This window comes from Pelecanus crispus, chromosome 2, assembly GCF_030463565.1.
Source record: "Pelecanus crispus isolate bPelCri1 chromosome 2, bPelCri1.pri, whole genome shotgun sequence".
NCBI classification, from domain to species: domain Eukaryota; kingdom Metazoa; phylum Chordata; class Aves; order Pelecaniformes; family Pelecanidae; genus Pelecanus; species Pelecanus crispus.
The window spans coordinates 3,256,458-3,278,231 of NC_134644.1; the positions used below are offsets into that span (position 1 = coordinate 3,256,458).

At 46.2% G+C, this 21,774-nt stretch overlaps 1 protein-coding gene across 1 annotated transcript in view; it reads left to right on the forward strand.

Moving 5' to 3' along the window:
* Positions 1 to 210: 210 nt before the first annotated feature.
* Positions 211 to 21,774, forward strand: part of WNT3A (Wnt family member 3A) — an 87,183-nt gene continuing 65,619 nt past the window's right edge. Inside the window, exon 1 of the mRNA XM_075705131.1 lies at positions 211 to 281. Coding sequence (XP_075561246.1) covers positions 211 to 281 — 71 coding nt within the window. The remainder of the gene's footprint in view (positions 282 to 21,774) is intronic.

The window sequence follows — 21,774 nt, forward strand, 5'->3', positions numbered from 1 at the left end:
TCTCTGAGATTTTTTTTTTCCTTGAGAGTAGTAGAGGAAGCAAGAGAGGATTTACCTGGTCGGGTTGAGTTCACTTCATTTGACTTTTTTTTTTAAATTATTGTTGTTATTATTATTATTATTAAAATAATCATCCTGTCTCAGAAGAAAGGAAGGTTTTTGGCAACTCTGGTTAAAAAAAAAAAAAAAAAGAAAGACAACTTTTCATCAATGGCCTCTTTTGGATATTTCCTGTTTCTTTGTGGGTTGAGTCAGGCTCTGTCAAGTTACCCAATCTGGTGGTAAGTTTTATTCTTCTTCTTTTTTTTTTTTTTCTCTCATTTTCATTTATTTTTCCCCTCCTCTGTTTTCTCTGCAACTCCTGCACTTAAGATGACTTGAAATTCTCCTTTCGTTGCCACTCAGCTAAAGAGGTGGGATTGTTCCAGCGCCAGCAAGTTCTTAGAACCTGCATTTCACCTCTTTTATTTATGCATTCACTTTGTTTATTTTGACTGGGTTATACCTGATCTCTCCTTCTCCTACTGTAAAAGAGAGAGAGCGAGCGAGAGCGATCGGAAAGTTACTTTTTTTTTTTTTTTAAAGTGCTTTGATCCTCTCCTGTGAAGAACAAAAGGCGCTCCCTGCATTAAAGAGATAATGATACAAGTTGACATGAGCATTTCAAGGTGATTTCGAGCTAGTCAGGTGGAAGGAAGGGGGGGAAAGGATGAAAACATTTTTTTTTCTCCCCCCCTTCGCTTTAAGGAATATTTAGGGGGAAAGAAAAAAAAAAAAAAACCTACAGGAGGGGGGAAGGAAAGAAAGAGAAAGGAGGTGAGAGGAGGCTGAGCAACCTGGGCTGGTTCTGGAAAAGCAAAGCAGGGAGCAGGGACGGGGCTGGGGGAGATGTTCCCGGCGCTGCCGCGCAAGATCGGCGGGGACTGCGCACCCCTCTTCCCCCGGGATAACGCCTTTTTTTTTTTTTTTTAAAAAAAATCCGTGCTGCAGCTCTTTGGTTTTTCCTTCCGCGCTTTGCACCCTACGCCTTTAAGAGCCTTTTCTCTCTCTCTCCCCCACAAAAAGCAAATGGTGCTGGGCAAGGCATGTAACTGCAAGATCTGCTCTAATTACCCCGCGGAGGTAATTGGGCTCCGGGAAGCCCTAGCGCAGGCAGGCTCCTGCTCCGCGGGCAGCTCGCGGGGCAGCGCGCAGGCAGCGCGGAGCGGAGCCGCGCAGGCTTGGAAGCGCAGAGGCAAAGCGGGGGGGCTCCGCGGGTGCGGAGCTACCAGGGGTGCGGAGCTTCCCGGGGTGCGGAGCTTCCCGGGGTGCGGAGCTGCCAGCTCCGCGGGTGCGGAGCTACCAGGGGTGCGGAGCTGCCAGCTCCCGGGGTGCGGAGCTTCCCGGGATGCGGAGCTGCGAATTCCGCGGGTGCGGAGCTCCCCGGGGTGCGGAGCTGCCAGCTCCGCAGCCGCGGAGGGGAAGAGAGGGGCTGCTCCGCAGCCCGGGAGGTGCTGTAAATAACAGAGAAGCGTCGTCCCCCCCAAAAAAACCCCCGCGCTCCTCCTCATCATCATCATCATTAATTTTTTTAAGCGCATTTAAGCTCTGCCTCCGCGCCGTTCGCGGGGTTCAGGTGCGATCCGCGGCGGGCGGAGGTGAAGGGGGGGACCCGCGGTCCCGGTACCTCCCGCCCGCGGCCGCGCTGCCCGGCGGTGCAGAGGTGAGGGTGTTGAAGGCAGCCCCTCCAACTATTTCAGGTATGTCTGAAAGCAGGGAATTCGTTGGGATGGGAGGAAAAAAAAAAAAAAAGTAATAAAATGCAAATGTGTTCTTGGGAAGACAGGCAGAAAGAGCACCTGGACGGGAGTCATTAAAAAGCAATCTTTTATTCCCAGCCACCATCTAACTTATAATTAGAAACTCCGCTTGCATTCCTGATTGGAGAAGGAAACGCATTCCTCTAATACCAGCAGAAATATTCCCGTGTCGCCCGCACCGAGGGAGCGGAGGGCAGAGCTCCGCCGCTCGGGCCCGCAGCCCCGCTCCCGCCTCCGGGGGGGCAAAAAACCAGGGGAGAGGCGGTGGAGAGAGGGGCAGGAGGGTTCTTCCCAAGCCCAGGCACCAGGTGTGTGCAGGAGAGCGCAGCGGCGACGCTGTGGGGGCTTGGGGGGGTTTCTTTCCCACCCCCCACACCCCGGCTTCCATCCATCCCCCGTGCCAAGCAGCGGTTTTCGACGTTTGTCAAAGAGAGCAACCCCCCCCTCAGGCCATGGAAATGCAAAGGAGGTTTTGATTGGGGTGGGGGAGTCAGAGGAGAGGCCGGGTGCTGTTACATTGGCTGCCTAAATTCCCCCTCACCCCCCACTTTTACCCTCTGTATTTATCCTCAAGCAAGATATAAACCCACGGCCACCCCCATGGCTGGAGCTGGGGGACAGCCCCGGGGGCGGGAGAGTCGGGGGCTGGAAGGTGGCACGGGGTCCCCCAGACGCACCCATGCACGTCCCAATATCGGGTCCCCCGGACGCACCCGTGCACGTCCCAATATCGGGAATGCAGTTTCTTTTCTCCTAGTCAAGGACAGCCTGCTTCCAAATCAGCTGATGTAGCAAACCCATCGTGCTGCTTTATTTTATTTTAATTGAATTTTGTTCTTTTCTTTTTTGGGGGGGTTTGTTTTGGGGGGTTTTTTGGTTGGTTGGTTGGGTTTTTTAAGGGACTGCAGAAAGGGTCGGGAATTTTTTAGTCTGGTAGTGCAAGCAACAAACATCTCATCTCAACCCTCTCTGTTTAAAGCCTCCCCTATATTAGCTCACAGTGCCTTGACTGTAGACAGCAGAAAATCTGTAATTTACCATCCCCAAATTATGCCACCCCCCCCCAATAATAGTTTCTAATTAAAGCGTAAACTCATCCTAAAGCGCACAGAGCTACGGATACTGACACTGCTTTCAGCTTGGACACAATTTGAGCAAAAGCAGGGACTTCGAAACGACACTCGGCAGGAGGTTTGGGTTAATTACTGTCCCAAAGGAAAGAAATTAGGGGAAACATCAAGTGTGTATTTGTCAGGGAGAGCGAGGGGGCATGTGTCTGTTACTGTAATTTCTGTCCACCTCTAAACAGAGCTGCTTGCTTGGCTGAGCTGTTTAAATTCCTGTTCCCACCGTGGCATAGGGGCACCTGTTTAAAATCAGGCCATGCAGTGCTGCTGGCCTCCGCGCAGAGCCAGATGCGTGGTACCTTCCGAAAAAGTTCAGTGGAGCAAAAGGGAAAAGATCCCTCAGAGCAGCAGCGATGCTCTCGCAGCCCGTCCACGTCCTCTCAGCGACGGTGCGAGGGGAAAGCTGCGGGAGCTTCTTAAAAACAGAAAATTCCCAAATAACATATTTACCGGGAGGGATGAAATTGGCTTTAAAAATAATGATTTAAAAATAATGAAAGAAGAGGGCACCGGTTGCCACTGGGAGCGATGTGGCACGTTTTTAGGGACGTGCTGGCAGGATTTATTGCGGCACAGTAACCCCACGGGACCTTCTCCAACGCAGCGCAGCATCGCGCTCTTCAACTTAAAGGAGCTACTGGTAGCAGCAACAGGCTCTTCCACACCCAGGGGGCCAGATTAAGAGCAAAAATGTGGGTTGGTGGTTTGGGTTTGGTTTTTTTTTTCCCAAATGTTAGTGCTGTTCATTTTTTGTTGTTGTTTTTTTTTTTTAAAAAAAAAAAAGAGCTGAGTGAGTGAAGGAAGACTTAGGAAATTCAGAAGCAGAATTGATGGGTGGGGATGGATTAGATGTAACCTCTCCCCTGTCCTGTGGGGGTCTGGCGTCCATGCGGGGTCACAGTAGCAGCATGAACAACATTAAAACTTCTTCCACCAAACTTGCACTGCCTTGGCTGACTGCACATGGAATGGAAAAAGCATTTTATTTTATTTTTTAATCAGTGGCATGAGGCCTGACTTGGTCTAAGGACAGCCAGAGTGAAGAAATGATTCAGAAGGGAGAAGCGTTTGGTTCAGGAGGAAAAAAAAACAGCAATAAAAATTAATACAGAGCTTCGGCGCTGGGGATCTTAACCTCCTGTAGCCCAGGAGGCTGGCACTAGGGGAGATGATCACAGGAGAGGACTTCTGGGCTGAATTAGAAATACAGGCAAACCTCTCCACCATGGGAGAAACCTGCCAGCTGGCATCTCAGATGTTCTTCCCGGGGTGCGAGGCAGCTTGGTGCACGCTGAGGGATGCGGGTGGTTAAAGCGTGTGCCTGGAGAGGGACTGGAAGAGGTGGAGAGGGACTGGAAGAGGTGGAGAGGGATTGGAAGAGGTGGAGAGGGATTGGAAGAGGTGGAGAGGGACTGGAAGAGGTGGAGAGGGACTGGAAGAGGATGTCTCTTGGGAGGAGATAGGCACTGGCCGGGACCTCATCTGGTGGCGTGGCTTTAGGCAGCGATGTCTGTGCCTTCCTCTGTTCCGCTGGTTGTGGTGGAGCTCCTGTCCCCTCTGCTGCTCTCTGTAACACCCGTATCACATCCTAAGTGGGGTGGGATGAGATCGGCCCCAGAACGAACTGGGCAAGGAGGTGAACCATAACCACTAGCGGCAGAGTGAATGCGGTGTTACTGGAGATGCCAGGCTGGTATTTGGAAAGCAGACGTGAAGGATGCGTGTTAAGAATATTTTCCTGGCTGTGACCTGTGTTTGCTCTTGGCTTCTTATTGCTTATTCCCCAAGATTGGTCACAGAAGCTCTATTTGTTGAATCATCCACGTAGGGTGAAGCTGGCCAAAACCTAGGATGTCCTGCAGTAGCCACTTTACAGCCCATGAGGGTTGGAGAAAGTGATCTAAAAGATCTTTCCACCTCTATTTTTTGCAATTCAGGCAATATAAGCACACGGGAGCCGGGTGGGAGGGAGCCTTGCCAACAGAAAGACAAGTAACCCAGTGGCATTACTCCAGCAATACGCAGGTGCAACACCTGAACGTGTCTCTGTCAAGAGTTTGATGGCATCACCTTAATAAAAGCAGTGCATGGATGAAGTCCTGGCTTGTGACTTGGTTCAGGTCTCTCCTGGGTTCTGTCCCCCTCAGGGTGGGTGCAACAATCCCCAGTTTACACTGGGGTGGGTGAAAGCCAGGCCGGGTTCTGGATCCCATGAGAAACCCGCTTCTCCTTTTGTTGCAAATCCTGGAGAACCAAGCTGAGTCTTGGCAGGCTCCGCACTTGAGGAAGCAAAGCTTAGGTTTGGCAGAGAGCAACCGTGTTAAGTGAGAGATGATCATCCCTTGTTAGCCAGGAGGGAGGCAGAGCCGTGGAAGGTCACCCAAGGGACAGCGTGAGCCATGTGCGTTGGCACCAGAGCTCCTAAAGCAATCTCTAGAGCTTGGAAGTATGAATTGCATCTACCCACTTCTCTCTGCTCAATTAGCTGGGGTTGAGGATTTTGACATTTCCGAGGCGATGGCGTTCGTCTTCATTGCCTCTGCTCCTGCAGCAGGTTGCGGTGGGGTGTTAAGCAGCTGTCGTGCTCCTCTGCGGAGGTGGCCGCGTTTCAGCTGTACACGGTGCAATCCCTGCACATGCAGCCCTCTCCCACCCTTGCCCCAAGGCTTGGGAATTGTCTTTATATACATGTACCTATGTTACAACAGTATCTCACATGGCCTTCCTTTGCCAGGCAGCGTATAATCACTGAACGATGTTTTAGCCTATTCTCAGATATCAACTTGCCTACCAGCTTGGATTTGCTGGAGCACAGCATGGGTGATTTGCACTCAAGCAGCAATGGGGATAGAGGGCAACTGGGTGGAGGGGATCTTGCTGTGTAGATGTAAGTGGTAAGAAACAGCCCTTGCCTGGTCCCTGCATAGTGTATAGTGTGCAAAAGGTAAAGGAAGTATTTTCCCATCTCCATTTTTTCATGGAGAAACAGACTCTAATGGTATTTATGTTGTTCCTGGCATAGTCAGGCATGGAGGAGCTATTCTGGTGAGATTAAATGACTGGACCAAGGTCACACGAGAAGCCTTTCTCATGGCAGGAACTGAAAATTTTGCAAGGTGCTTAGCAAGAAGCCCCTGTTTCAAACACAGGGAGGGCTGGGACTCTCCTAGAGAGTAGAGTGTGCTAAAGAACAGCCCTCATCTACTCAGATTTTAGACTAGTTGTTGTCCTGCTATATATTCATTGATTTTTTTTCTTTCAATTTTAAGAGGACTTTATTAGATAAGTTAACCTGAAAACCAGCAACTTGATATGGAAAGCATTGAACGAAGGCATTGCTTCAAACAAGCAAGCCTTTCCTAACTAAGATAAGGACAAGTGAATCATTTTGCTCCCCAGCCTTTCTCAGGTAGCCCCAGAGGCAAAATATGTCCTTTACAGACATTTGAACACCTCTAAGACTTCTCACCTGAAAACCTTTGAGCACCTACTAACATGGCTTAAGCTCTGATATGTGCCCAGGAAGGCAGAGGAAGTTTTTTTATTCCTATTTTGCAGGTGGGTAAGCAGAGGCAGAGGAATTTAGAGGCCCTGCCCTGGCCCTTGAAATGAGCCTGCAGCAGGGCTGGGTGCAGCACCAAGACACTTGGTTGTCCGGTTCACCGAGGGAAGGCAGGTTTTTTCTTCTTTCTAAAGACCTTTCTGCACTGGCCCCATGTCCTTGGGTGCTATTGCAGTGCACAGCACCAGGGCAGGATAAAGAGCGTCTGCTTCAGGGGCAGCAGACTATAATGAAATAGGTGGGTTCTCCTCTTTGAGCTCCCATGCCACCTAGATGAGCCGTTTCACTTGTGCACGTGGCATTTCTTTTTTCAGACTCAGCTCTGCAGCTAGGACTGCTGTAGGTAGAGTACTTGGAACAGGGGGATGGCCATAGCCCTGCTTTCTGTTGACGAAAAAAGACTTTTTGACTGATCCCTCTAAAGGGTCAGGCTTCAGCCTTGACTTCTGCTGTGAGGCTGTGGTCTCTCCTAGGAAAGAAAAGTCAAGGATTGCTGATTGTACCAGGGGAAACAAGTGTGACTCATTAGTGTCTCCACCCCAGATCTATGGGATCCCTTTCCTGCTTGCATCCCGGTTCCTGCAACTGGCATGAGCCAACTCGACTCCAGCCCTGCAGCAATGCTGCTGCTTTTCCAGACAGGGACTGTCAGTCTCTGCACCTCTTCCTTCATCGCTAGCGCTTAGCGCGGGTGCAAAGCAGCAGGGGAAGGAGGCTGTTCTGTGCTAGACCTCGTGAGGAGCATATGTTTTTGCTTTGCATGTATGGGAGTGCAAGAAAAACCCAATGGGACAACCAGGGGTTGATGCGCCTGCTTCCCCCTTGCTCAGCATTTGTGCTTGCGTTCCTCAAGTGTGTGATTCAGATAGCCCGGCCGCATTTCAAAGGGCTTTATTGGGCATAATGACAGCACTTAACAAGCATTGCACAAGTGTGTCACGGGGGGAATCCTGAGTCACAGATGCTACATTTGGACAGCTGAGCTCTATGTAGTACGATGAACGCAGTTGGCTGTGCGATGAGCACACAGTCTCATCCCCAGGGCCTCCTGCGAGCAGGGATGGACCGGTCCTACTCCCACCAACATCCATGTTGAAATTTCGTGTCCAGAGCAGGACTGGACTCATGATCCTGCTCTGGATCCCAAAGGAAACCCTGTGGGGCCAAAGAGTGCAGCTGGGAAGAGGGGAAGTGGAGCATGCAGGATGTCTGGAGACCATTGCTGCAAAGAAGGAGAAGGGCTTTCTAGGTTCAAAATAGGCACTCACCCTCCTCTGGTGATATGGAGCTTGGTCCTTTCTGCCCCATCAGGCGGTGGCAGGTGCTGGAGTGATGGTGCCAGTTAAAGTCACAGAAATATAGTGGAAAGGAAGGGGAAATAGCAGGGGGAGAAATCTTGGCCAGAGCACGTATGTCTTGTCCACATGCTCAGCTAAGGCTGGATGCGGCACAGCCCCAAGGCTGCAGCAAGAGCTGTTCCCATCCTGTCTCACTAAACCTATCTCTGCTTTGCTGACACCACTGAGGGCCAAACGAAGGCCCAGGGTCTGTAAGAGCCAAGACAGTTCAGTCTGTCTATTCAATTAATACTGAAAGGAGATAAATATTCCGAAAAGTTTGTAAGGGCAGGAGCCCTTCCATGACTTATCCACCAGGGCTTTGCTGGATCAGGCCCAGGGTTGGTCTTACAGAAAAGCCACTCCTGACACTGTTTGCCAACTGTTTCCATCTAGCCTGGGCCGTTCATAATGCTTGTCACCCCTCCTGTCCCTTTAAAAGTGGCAAGGTTTACTTTAAGTCCTGTAATGATCTTAGCACAATATGTAAAAATTCATCAGTTCATCAGTTCACTCCAAATTCTACTGGTGCTTGCAGAAAACAAGGGAAGGGAAGAAGAACCTGTACATTAACTCTCTTGTTCTGAACTCCTAACATAGGGCACTGCTTTTAAAAACAGCCTGTAAACCAGGGAAGAGCGTTATGCATCACAAAGATGTTGTTTGTCCCTTTTCCTTGTATGTCACCTGCATATTCACAGTCCCCTTCTCAGTTGTATGTTGCTGATACCCAGAGAGCGTTTTGCATCTGTAGAGCCTGGGCCATCAAAGGAGTTCAAGGTGTCTTTGGTCTCCTCATCACAGTTTCTGTTCTGGTGTAAATAATAGTCAGTTATTAGTAGGGTGATAATTCTTAGCAGGGATGCTGTTATACTTTTCCAACATGGATATTCCTCCACATTCTATTGGTGTGAAATGCTTTTCTCTTATGGTATCTTTGCACGCTCTCAGGCTTCATCAACAAGGTCACGTCATAGCATGTGGGCTGGTTCCCTTCTCACATCACAGGCCTCACAAGGCATCCCAGGTGTTTGGGATGGTCATTTCTTCTCTTCCGTGGGGGCTCTGTAGTCTCCAAGTGTTGCAGCAGGTTTGCCTAGAAGGCTCAGAAAGTGCCTCAGGAGTTCCTTGAGCTCAGATCATGGTAGATCCTCACATTTCTGGCCTGGCCTTGTGTCTATCACAGGTTTGGAAACTCTCCTGGTTGTCATGCATCAACCCTAGTGTTCAGTTGAAACATGTCTTCCAGGAAAGACGTCTAGTCCAAAAATGAAGATGCCCATCAGGAGTCCATGCATAGGTTCTACTTCCTGCTTGATGGCATCCTGGTTGTCCTCAGAGGCCTGGCAGGGATTGTATACAATCAACAGATGCCATGCTCCTTTCTTAGCAGCGGATGGATGCCAGTCAAGAAAACCCTAGACCATCTCAGTGGCACTTCATGCCTATGTGCAGGGAACTAAGCAAAGCCTTGGGTGGAATTCATTTTCCCCATTACGTGTCTGCAATTTAGATGTCTTCGTCGAAGGCAGGCGCTCTTGGCTCCTTTCATTGATAGGGAGAAATGGGCACTTTCTTATGGTGCAATTCATGTCTGAGTCCTTCAACTGAGCTTGACCGGTTAAATCCTCTGAGACTATGGAGGAGTTGAAGCAACCAGCCTAGAGACATCTCCGCCACTGTCATCCAGGTTTAGTCAGATTATACCCAAGACAGGGAATCCCCTTTGAGATTTTGCCCATGTGCCTATTTCTTAGCTGTTAAAATATGACTTCTATTTCTAATTCCCATTGCCTGGCATAATTTCACATGGCTAAAATCAAGTCATGGTCTTTTTCTCCATCTTATTCCTGTATTTTAACAAGCTCTTTAGTGCACACTACTCTCTGGTATATTGGAATGGGTACAGCCATGGTGTGCTATTGCAGGAACACGCGTGCCATCCAGGCAGGTGCAAAAACCTGTAGGCCACCCCTCTCCTCAGCAAATTCACACCAACTTATATTTTGTCATGTCTCAGCATAGCTTCTGAAAGCCTAAGCAGTTTGAGTGTTTTGCGGCTTTCTCTGTAACATATTTAATCCTACCTCTAATCCAGCACACTCCAGAGCACAAATACATCTTCCTACTGCTCCTAATCCTCAAACACATCCAGAGTCTCCCATCATCCTCCAGCCACATCCACAAGTCATTGACTCAGGCTTGTAATAGAACTTCATCTCAAAACTTTTTAAAAAGAGATATAAGTTGGCTTTCTTGCTTCCCTATCATGACAGTTAGCAGAGGACACAGTCACTCTTATTAATGCAAGAGCTGTGTCTGCATTTTGGAGAATTCCTCTGACTTTGTTTTATTTTCAGTTCTCTGAAATCAAACTCCTTTTCTTTTCCCAGTCTCTATCACTTAATTTTACTTTCCAGGTTCGTATTTCCTCTACATCTCTTTTGGAAGATGCACTTTTATGGCAGAGGTTACGCACATTCAGGTTTCCAAGGAAGTTGCTGTTATTCGACAGAATTCACATTGTGGGATGGAGCAGCAAGAAAAGGCAGAGCCCATCTCTGCTATAGCCAAGCTTCTGAAATGAAGCCAAACAGCACTGAGCAGAGCAGGAGTTTCTTCTGCTTCCAAAAGGGTGCACCTTGTCTAATAGAGATATATGCTAAGGGGTGGGAAGGCAGGAATGAAACTCCTTGAACAGTTGCCAAGCCTACCATTCAGTTTGTCCCTTTGCCCCCAGAAAAACAACAATAGAGCCTGTTGCGAGACAGTGTTGTGTGGCATGACAGAAAGCAACTCTAAATCCTTTGCAGGCTGAGGGACATGCTTAAGGGAGTATTTCCATTTTTTTACAAGCCTACAGCAGCTGGGAAGAAATGGGACAGTCTAAGCTCTTCCTAAACAGGTAGGACCCCATCCAAAGCCCAGTGAAGTCTTGGGGAAACACCACTGGGCATCAGAAAAGATCTGTAGAATTTACTGGGAGACCCACGGTTCTTATAGAGGCATAAAAATCTGGCTAATGCTGGTTTTGGGGAGATGTAGGTTTGATTCCTATCCCTTCTGGAGGCAGAATCATCTTACAGCTTTAGCAGTCTCCAGCCAAGTGTTTTTAGAGTTATTGGTGAGAAATAGGATGCAACTCATCTGACGTATGTTAGGCACTTGCTTTTGGATGAGATGACTCACATTCCAGCTGTGCCAGTTTTCTCACCATTGCCTGCAAGAGGATCCTGGATGACTAGGTCAGACAAAGATATCTCCTTTTAGATAGATGAATCCAGCTGCATTTTTTTTTTCCTTTGAATACACTCCTAAAGGCTAGGAGCATCTAGGCATTTAATGACCTACCTAGACAAGTAGAATATTGAAAGAGGATGCTTCCATTGGAAGACCCTTTTGAAAACCCTGGTGGGCATTGCTTTACATCTTTACTGACCAAATCACCTTTAAAAAAACATCACTTGAAGCTCTGGTGTTGCATTCCACACAAGTATAAAAGTACTGAGCAAAAATTCTGTATCTCAGAAGGGTGTTTGAAGGGAATTCTTATGAAGTATCTATTTTTTGCACATTCTTCCATGGGAAGAGCAGCCCAGATGCATTTTTGGTGAAATAATTTGCCTTACTGATCCAGACCAGGAGAGCTGGGTGCCTCATTTGATCCTGCATACCACAGGAGTGCTGCCTTTCCTTGTGGATTGGCTTTGTAATGGAGGTGGAGAGCTGTCCTGAAGGCTCTGAGAACAGTACCCTTCTGAAGATGTGTAGATGCTAGGAAGATGGACTAAAGGTGTTTCCAAGAGTGTGTTGATATAGTCTATTGTTTTCTGGCAGTGAAGGATCCAGGGACTGGGAAGGTCAGTCCAGCCTAGCCCATTCACCAGCTGGCTTGAACAAAGTATGCTGATTTTTTTCTAGGCCTGGGTATGCTCACATTTACAAATAGTGTAAATCTACAGAGAAAGCAAGTGGCAGCCTGATCTCCAGGGCCTGAAAGCCATTTTGCTGCAGCATTAGCAGAGGTGTGGTTTGATCACCATCTGGAAAGATTTGTTGGTAGAAGTGCTTAGACAAAAAAATAAGAGGCTAAGTGGAATAAAGACAGAAGTGAAGTGCAAGGCTATTTAGACACATAATTCTTGCTTTATGCCTTAAACTTATTGATTACATTGCTGCAATGTGATCAATTAGCTGATTTTATTGAGCTGCGCCTTGTCAGCAGATTGCAATGACTGGTCCGTTGAATACCCTTAGCTCATTCTGAATGTGAGGAAAAGTGGATTAGCTCTGTTGCTTTTATTGAAATGCTTATTTCTCCTCACATGCCGTAGAGAGAATAGAAGTAAAGCACCACAGATTTAGCTGTCTAACTATCAGGCACCTTAGGTTAGTTGAGAGGCATCCCACTGTGTGTTTGCAATAATATGTATAACAACTTCTACCATCATTAAATCATTCACTCCAGAAATCATCCCCATGTGCCCCAGGCTGGATTAAATATACCTAAATGAGAATTGTGAAGAAGTAATGGATATAAGAGGTAGTTAGCACTGAGTCATTGCTAACAAGTATATCACACGGATAAGGAAGGAGCTTACTGGATCACAGCCTTTTTCTAACAGGACAGGTCATGGATATTGGTGGATTGATTGCAAAATTTAGAAGTCACTTACAACAGAAGACTAAGGGCACAGTGGGAACCAGTTTTTGCCTGAAAGAGTATAGGTCCAGACAGATGGGGCAAACAACTGAGTTGAAAGAGAATAGATAAGACACATTAGCAGAAGATTGGGAATCAGACAGGGAAATGCTAATTCAGTGGCCACTGAAATCCTTGGTGTAACTTGCCCACAGGCATATGGGAAGTCTGCGATAGAAACGAGCATTGAGTTCATCTGTCCTGCTGATTCAATGTGTAGTCTCAGTCTCCTGGTGGATGAAAGGGTCAAGTTCAGTCATAACATAAGGCAGTGTGTTGTCAGTACAGCTTTCTAACAGCTCCACTAAAATTGCAAGTAAACTGTCATGTTTACCAGAAAAGTCTCCAAACTGTAGCGCAGAAACTAACTCAAGGGTTGTATAGTCTAGGATACACTTACAGCCACAGGTACAGTGGTGGTGTTGGCCACCAACAGTGATGCCAGTGGTGGCTCCTGTTGCCTCTGACACTGGTACTCAGGCAGAATAAATTGAGAACTTCTGTCCCACACACAGGCTCCAGAAATAGGGCAATACAGGCTCTTCTTTAGTTTCTTGCATCCAAGAGCCCAGTTTTGTCCATCTCTAGTACAAGAAGGGCAGAGCAATATGCAAGACCTTGGCTATCTAATGAATTGTAAACTCTGTGATAAACCAGGAGAAAAAGATAAGTCCGGGGCTAAAGCATATCCTTAGGACATGGGACATCTGGTCATATCCCTTCTCTGCCTTCCACAAGCCTACACATATAGCTTGGTGACCTGGACAGATGAGAATCAGAAAGCTGGGAAACAGGACAGTTGCCTACAGTCTCTGGCAGAGGCGGGCTGCACACATCCCATTTCAGTGTAGAGTATTGGGTCACTGAGCAGAGCCTGAGGTACAGGAGGAAAAGCTGTGCTGGAGTTACGTTTGACTCACAGTTTCAAAAAAAAAACCCAACACTGGGGTGAGGATAACAGCCAGGATAGTTGGACACACGTGAGTCAGTACAACAGAGACCATGAGTGAAGGGTTTATGTTTGTTGACTCTATTGTAGAGGTGTACATAATGCTTACACACTGCAGCCACGCTGAGCAGGATTTGTCATACTCCATCTCAGAGCTGGACATCTCATCTGAGGTAGTCATCTAAGCTCCCTTTCTAGTCAATGAATGAAAGCTGACACTTCCTCACTGTGATTCATTAGACCTATCTTCGATGCTGATCTTTGGGTGCAATGACTCTCTCTGTAGCAGCCGGTATCTCTATATTGGTGATCAAGAGAACCAAGATGACTAGTTGGCTGCCTGGCTTCCGGATGAACAAGGCTAGGTCAGATGTTCTAACTCCATCATGCCCAAATCCTTAGGCTTATCCTGCCCACGGCTGTGGGACCCCATGGACAAGGAATTTGTATTTCTTCAGAAGTCTGTCCTTTTTGGTTTTCTGTGGTGCTAGCCTACACCGCAAAGGCTGATTCAAGAAAGGTGCTCTTGCAGAAGCATCGTTCGTCAAAGAAATAGTCATTTAGACTGATTTTTGTAACCAGTAAAGAGCTGCCAAGTGGAGGTACCATGACAGAGACCACCTTCAAGGCCAATCACGATTCTGAAATCACAGTGGCAAAAGTCACCAACTCATATTGTCTTCCCCTGAGCTTCAGATTTTTATGGTTCTTCTGACCTTGCTGATAAGATCTGTATAAATTTATTCACACACTTGTGCTGTCTAGTCCTCAAATTCCCAGACTGTTTCTGTTACTGTGACTAAGGAAGAGTTTGGCTTATCTTAAATTTCCTTGATCTTAGAGATGTCAGGAAAGATGCCTGGGTTTTTCTTTGATGCCAGAAGAATATGGTGGCAATAATATAATGGAAGAGTGAGAGCAGTGATGTGAACATCCCTCTAAACTGCCTAAATTTCAGGTCTCTACATAGGTTTTTCTATTAAAACTGTCTGGGTGCTAGGTTAAGCATGAACTTAGCCTTAGGCACTAGTATGCTAAGTTAGACTTTATTATTAATATTTGGAGAGAATAGATGGAGACACCTCAGGTGTAATTTGTGCAATTTTCAGCCAGTGTTGGCCCCCTTCTCTGTGAAATTCCAAAGTGTGTTTTAAACACAGACCTTTAATTGCAAGGGGAGAGCTTGTGCAAAGGGACTGATGTCCTTCAAGGCATGCACTTTGTGGCCCCGGAGGGGCTGGCAGGCTGGGGGCAGGGAGGGACTCACGGAAGAGCTCTCAGACACCTTGCTCCATCTACTACAGCTGGTTTCTGCATGAACCAAGGCTTAAGCAATCCTGCTGCCTGTCTGCTTGTCCCCCTAATGACATTTGAACCTATTGCTGTAATGAGCTTAATTTGGCAGAGGTTCTCAAAGGTATTGGATATCCACAAGTGTCACAAAAACAGGCAGTTAAATAGAGGAGAGATGTCACCCAGAGGGAGAGGCTGCAGTGGGTGTGCGCATGTGTGTGTGTGCACATGTACATGTAAGTAAGAACGCACGTGTGTGTGTATGCATACGTGTGTGTGTGCAATATTTCCTGGACAATATAAATCCAGACAGAAGGACAGAGAATTCAGTGCTCACGAGTTTCAGTGCCCACACTTTTTTTTTTTTTCATCCATTCATCTTCTGTTTCTTCCCCCTTCCTTCTCATTCTGGCTATGTGATTTGTGGGAGGAAAGAGAACATGGAGGGAATGGGCCATGCCATGAATCTTTTGGTAGACATATTGCATCGTATGACTGAGGAAGAGATGAAGCGAATGAACCTTCGCATTAGGTTCAAGGAGGATGGGTGGGCTCCAGTTTTTGGAAGGTCCATGCTTTCCCGCCACAGCTTGTCTCCCGTACCAGGACACGTACCATTGTGTTCCTCACCTGGTAGGCACCTGACAGCATGGCTGTGCATTGCAGGCACTTTGGTAGAAAGTCACAAGACAGAGTGAATGAGAGTGATGAAGGGTTTGTGAGAACGGCCAGCTTGTGTTTTGTGAGCACGGGAGCAGGACAGCTGCAGAAATGCACCCACTCTCCTGGTGGATTGGTGTTAGCCGCTCCAGTGACATCTCCTAGAAAAGTCCAGTTAACAACTACTTTGAGGATTCCTTGCAAAGAAGGAGTACGTAGTATGAAGGAACATAGTTATATACATATATAACACATAAGCCTATGTATATATGTATATGCATAGGTAGATACATGCACATATCCCTCTCCTGAGCTTTAGCTTCTACTCCAAAGACATGTTGAACTCAAGGGAAATCTTCCCTTGACTTTAACAGACTTTGGAGCAATCTCTTTGTCTCGTGTCTTAGAATCTGAGCTCCTTTAGGTCTTTATCCTGCAAGTTGCTTCATACTTTGATTCTGGGCCAGGAAAGTGCTGCTTAGCTTTGTGTCTATCCTTAAATATCTGGGCAGTTCTGTTCATTTTCTATGCACAGGCACCAAGCTGGGTCACACAGGTTGAGATCAAGCCCGGGAGCAGGGAGAGTCTTTCCTGTGTTGGGCTGATACATAGCACATTATTATACATGCTATCAGGGACATATAGTAATAATGTATGCAAATTACAGGCATATCTCAGTCCCATCTCCTATCCCATTGCAGGAGAGAGAGGGAACCCAGTTAAGGCTTGTATATATCTGACAACACGCAGCAAAACTTGGCTAGGAGCTGGATGGGGTTTTGAGGCATGCAAAGGCAGAATTGCAGAACTTTTGTGTGTATCCTAATGGGCTTCAGCACTTGCAGAATCCATCCCTGTACTACCTATCCTGATCTGCACCCAGGTCTCAGATACAATGGGTGTTAAGTTGAGAGCTTCTGCTCTGAGCTCCAGAGGTTTCTGGCTGAATCCCAAGTGTTGGCCAAGGCTCAACCAATATGAATAATTGATTTGGTAGTTCTGTGGAACAGCATAATCTGTTGGGTAGGGTGTGCTACAGAGATTTGAGAAACTTGGGTTCAAAACCCTGCTTCAAATCAGGCAGAGGGAACTTATGAAGCTCATTTTCCCATACCATGGGTAAGTGCCCTAACCACTAAGTTGCTGACTGTGAGTATAAAGGGGACATTGCGTCCTCCAACTTCACTTTGGGAATGGCACCTTAGGGGATGGGCACATGAACAAATTACCACGAGGTAAGTTAGGGTGTGAACTAATAAGATGCCAGTTTTTCTGTGGTAACTGCCCGTGTGAATGCTCTTACCCTGCAATAAATACAAGATGGTTCATATATACCAGGGGGTAAGAATGTTCACATGGGTGTTCACATGGCTCACACCCTGGTTTGACTCCCAGTAACTTGGGTCTGTGCCCCTAACCTCAGTACCCTTGAGAATCCATCCTGAAAAAAAAAAAATCAAACTCTTCTGTTTTACAAAAAATCCAAATCTGCCATTTCTACATTTCCAATTATAATTCTTTTAGTGCATTTTTGGTTTGCCAGAAATTATTTGCTGAGCTTGACTCTACTGCACTGTTTTGGCAGAGAACAGTTCCACTTGACATCCTCGTGGCCAGCTTTAGCCAACATGGGCAAATAGTCTACTGATGCCTCACAAGCTTTGCCTGCCTCCTAGTCAGAGACCTTCTGGGCACTGACATAATGTTAATATTCCCATTTCTCACAGGCAGCCCCTGAACCCTGAAGAGGTTTAAACATGTGGAGATATGAAGTTAGGCACATAAAACACTATTTAGCCATTGGAGAAAAGGTGGTGTGTTTGTGAGATGAGCAGTGCTTGCAGGTTGCCTTGAGGTCACTGGGTGCTCAGCGCTTTTTCATGCACTTCCCATAGGCCTGGGAAATGGCCACAAAGGAAGGCAGCAGCTCTGAAGAGAAGACCTTTATTTCATTTCTTGGCATACTGGTCTGGGAGCCTTCCAGGGTTGCAGAGATAGACAACTTTGCCTAGGAGCAGGCTAAGTATAACTGTGCATGAGCCCAAGTGACTGAACAAGGAAAAATGCCTTTAAAATGCTCCAGGAACTGGACTCAATGTTCCAGTCAAAAAAAAAACCCCACTTACTTATAGGGTGGGACCTTGTCTCGTGATGGTCCCAAAGGCTGGCTGACTCAAGCTATCTTGAGGCATCTCCTTTCAAGTTAGATTGGGAAGATTCAATTCATCCTTGACGAAGTGTTCCACCAACTTGAGACAATTCTTTTGAAAACAGGGCTTGCTCAGAAAGTTTGAGGACACCTTCTGTTTCCAGGCATACAAGGCATTGTATCTGTACTCTATTGGGTGAGAGCACGCTCCCCTAACAGACCTCTGGATGGAATTCGCTCACTTAATTTTAGCCATGTAATGTTTAACTACCTGAGCTAATCACCTTACCTCCCTCTAGAAAGATGGGCATCTTCTGAAGGCGATTCATCCTTCCTGAGATAGGTATCTTTCCAGTGGATGTGATGAATCACTGTCTGGAGTTGCCTATCTTTCTCCATCCACTCTAGAAACAGCCTGAACACCTACCTTTTAGATAGCTAAAGTTGGGAGGTATGACTGAGTGCCTGAACACCCAACAAATGCCATTGATGTCATGCCAGTTGGTGTCTGGAAGGTTTTTATCCCTATTTTAAGAGTGGTTGATGAGAAGCCTTAAGTGTTTGTAAGGTCCTTGACCTTCCTTGGTGATTTTGCCTGGACATAAGAGGTAAAAGACACACATCCTCTCTGGTGCAAACAACACAACTCTTCCAATTCAAGTGCATAAACAAACTGAAGTAGATACTGCTTTGCAGAGTTACTTCAGGAGAAGGAAAATGCTTGCGATTAAAAAATTGAAACTGAATGGGAAGGAAGGTCTACTCCAAATTCCAAAAAGGCCTCAGAAAGAAATAAAAATGACCTCCCTTCCCATGGAAAGTGAGTTTTATATTCTGTCCTGAGGTAGAAGTAAAACTTGCAGTTTTTAGCTTTGGGATGAACAACAGAATGTTAATCAGGCCAAAAACTTAACAAGGTTCAGGAGGATTTTTCAACAGAATTTTTCAAGGCAATATTTACAGAGATATTACAAATATTCAGGTTTGTCATTGTTAATGACAACAAGTTTTGGGGGGCTTTTATTTCTGAGCTTAAAGTGACATCTGGCTATTGAAGACCAGAATAAGATTCATGCAAAGAAACAACGTTCCACAAATGTCTTGTGCAGGGTACTTACATTTTCTTCTGGAGCAGCTGGTTCTGGCCACTCTAGGAAAGGGTTACTGGCCTCAGGTCTGCTAATTCACATTTTTCTATAGGACTGGAGCATTGTTACCAGCCTAGTGTGCAAAGTGCTAATCCATTTATGGCTGCAATGGGGGCACCAAGGTCTTTGTGGAGAAAACAGAAGCAATTTTTCATCACTGTACCCTTCAGACGGCAGCTGATGGTTTGTGACTGGCCAATGGCTCAGTATAACTTTGATGATTTTTTTGAGAAATATTAAGCTGAGTTGCCAACAGTGCGTGCTAACCATGCTGAAAGATGATTTAAAAACCTCTGCCTCTAAACTCGCTGTTGAATTTTTTTTGTGTGTGTGTATGGCTCACAAGAAGGGTAGGATTAGGACAAGAGGAAATGGGCTCAAGCTGCGCCAGGGGAGGTTTAGGTTGGAAATTAGGAAAAATTTCTTTATGGAAAGGGTGGTCAAGAATTGGAACAGGCTGCCCAGAGAGGTGGGGGAGTCACCATCTCTGGAAGTGTTCAAAAAATGGGCAGAGGTGGCACTCTGGGACATGGTTTAGTCTAGTCTACCCTTGATTGGTTTAGTGTGGACTTGGTAGTGTAGGTGAATGGTTGGACTGGATGATCTTAAAGGTCTTTTCCAACCTAAATGATTCTATGATTCTATGATTCTATGATTCATCTTAGCAAGCTTCTGCCATCTAAAAATTAAACGTCTAGTTTATGGCTTTCATGTAGGCTTCTTCTGTAGGGACTAACACCCCCAGAAGGCAATTCAGCCCACCTATCCTAGACACCTGTCTTAGGACAGAGCAACTAGCTCTTCTGAGGCCCTGATCTCTCTTATGAGGACAGAGGGGAGCTAGGTCATATCTTTATCTGGATCCCTACCTTTTAGGTGGCTACAGAGAGATGAGATGAACTCTATCCTAGGTGACCGCCTTTGGCGTGAACATTGTTTTCTGCCATGAGCATGCATGAGTTTTCAGTCCTGGTGGATTGAGAGTATTCTGCAAATCTGTTGAAGTCCTGCAGCCTTGAGAACCTGTTTAAAGCTGAAATGGGGTGAACTGGCACAGCTCTGTAGCCTAGAGGATGGGGACCGCAGCTGACAAATATCACACCAACAGTATTACAGTGCAGAGATGAAATATGAGGTCATTGTGGCTGAGGAAGCTATGGAAGCTGCTTGCACAGTGTTACAGCTTGAGAAGTTTACTAGTACCTACACGTCTTTTCAAAGTCTAATTGTGCTAACACTATAGCAACCCTGACTCCAGGGAAGTTTTTAACCAAGCTATGAATCTCTGGAAGCTTCCTTCTTGCTTTGCTTCAGACCTCTACAGTGAGAAAGTCTTTGTCTCCAGACTGATTTCATAAGCATAAACCTCAGCATTTCATTAGGCTTTTGTGGATGTTCATTCAGATCAGGCAACCTGGAAATGGGGAGATTTCCTCAGAACATCCCGAGCAAATGAGAGATGTCATTGCAACTAATGTGGCTTTGCAGAGTATGGGTCTGGTCTCCACCGAGCTTCAAAGTCCCATGGCAATTTTTTTTTATGATGACTATCCCATTCTTACTGTTATGGCAAAAGGGATAACATTTGAATTTGTAAGTAAATACAAAGTTTCAGCTTTGCAAAATTTAAACAAAATTGACCTCATTCTTCTCTAACTGAAACATTCATCTACTTTCCTGTAACTCCAAGATGTCTGAACACCTTTCCCTTATTTCCTGCTCTTTGCATCGTGTTTCAACTAGCTTTTAAAAAACTCTTTCATTTGTCAATACAGTGCAATACATACATATGCATTGCTTAGGAAGTCAGAAGGAATGGTGGGCATAGAAAGCTCAACTTTTTAGCATAACACTGGTCCATGTTTCCAGGGCTTTCTTACAAGTACTAAGAGCTTGGTCCTAGAGGTGACTGGGGACCCCTGCAGCCTGAGATAGATAAGGTTTAATTGCAAAATACTCTGTGCATGGCGGATTCAGTAAAGCCAGAATTAGCCCTATTGGACATTTTTGTATGCAGACATCCACATGTGTATGTCTCAGTATGGGAACTGAGTCCCACCCTGAGAAACTTCAGCATTCGGTGACTGATCTTTCAACCCTTTTGAAAGCAGGTCTGGGATGTAAGGCTCTATGGACTCATTTCTTGAGATGACAATGAGGATATCACCACATTTTCCTCTACTCATCCAAACAACTTCTATTGGACTGAAATGCATTTTGGGAAAGACCTTTCAGTTGTGAACCTGAAGCTGTCAAGAGGAAGGAAGAATCCATCTTTTCTCTTGATGGACTTGGCCATTTGGGGATTCATCAACTTCAGCCTGGTTCAGATCTACCTCTGAGCTGAGCTTGGCTGGTTTCAATGAACCATCACTGGTTCCCATTTCACTGCTAGACTGAAAAAACGCTCATATAATCCACGTATCTGGTTTGTCCCCTGCTGAGTAAGTTGTTTTGGAGTGCCCTATGGACCACCGGCAGTCTGGGAAACAAGTGTCCTGGGCTTGGTCAGGTGAGCAAGTCTCCCCTTATGCTGAGATTGCTGCTGAACATGTCTATCTTCTACCTGGGCAGCATAGATGCAATGAGGGAAAAAAATGGTCGGCGTCTCTCTTGAAAGTTGTCTCTTCTAACAGCAAAAAGGTTGTGTTTCTGACTTAGACCTAGCTGGGCTGTCATGGTGCCTATGACTAAGGACCTTTGGTGACCTTTATTTGTTGTTTCCTGGCTCAGAAGCAAGAGTACTATTAAGTTATTTATAACTTAATTTATCTGTACGAAATAAATGCAGATGTGTTACAAGGGATGCTGGCTGCCTCTAGTGAAATAGATTTGTAGCTATTTGATACAAGTAGCTCAATGTTTTAATCTGAAAAAAGATTCAGGATTTTTTTTTTTTTAAATTGTTACCATTGTTAGATACGTCATTTGTGCAAAATGGAATTTTTTGAGGAATACAGACTAACGCCCACCGTGTCGTAGCATCTCCCAGCAGAGAGGGGTATCGGTGTGACTGCTCCCCCTCCTTAATACAACTTTTAGTCAATT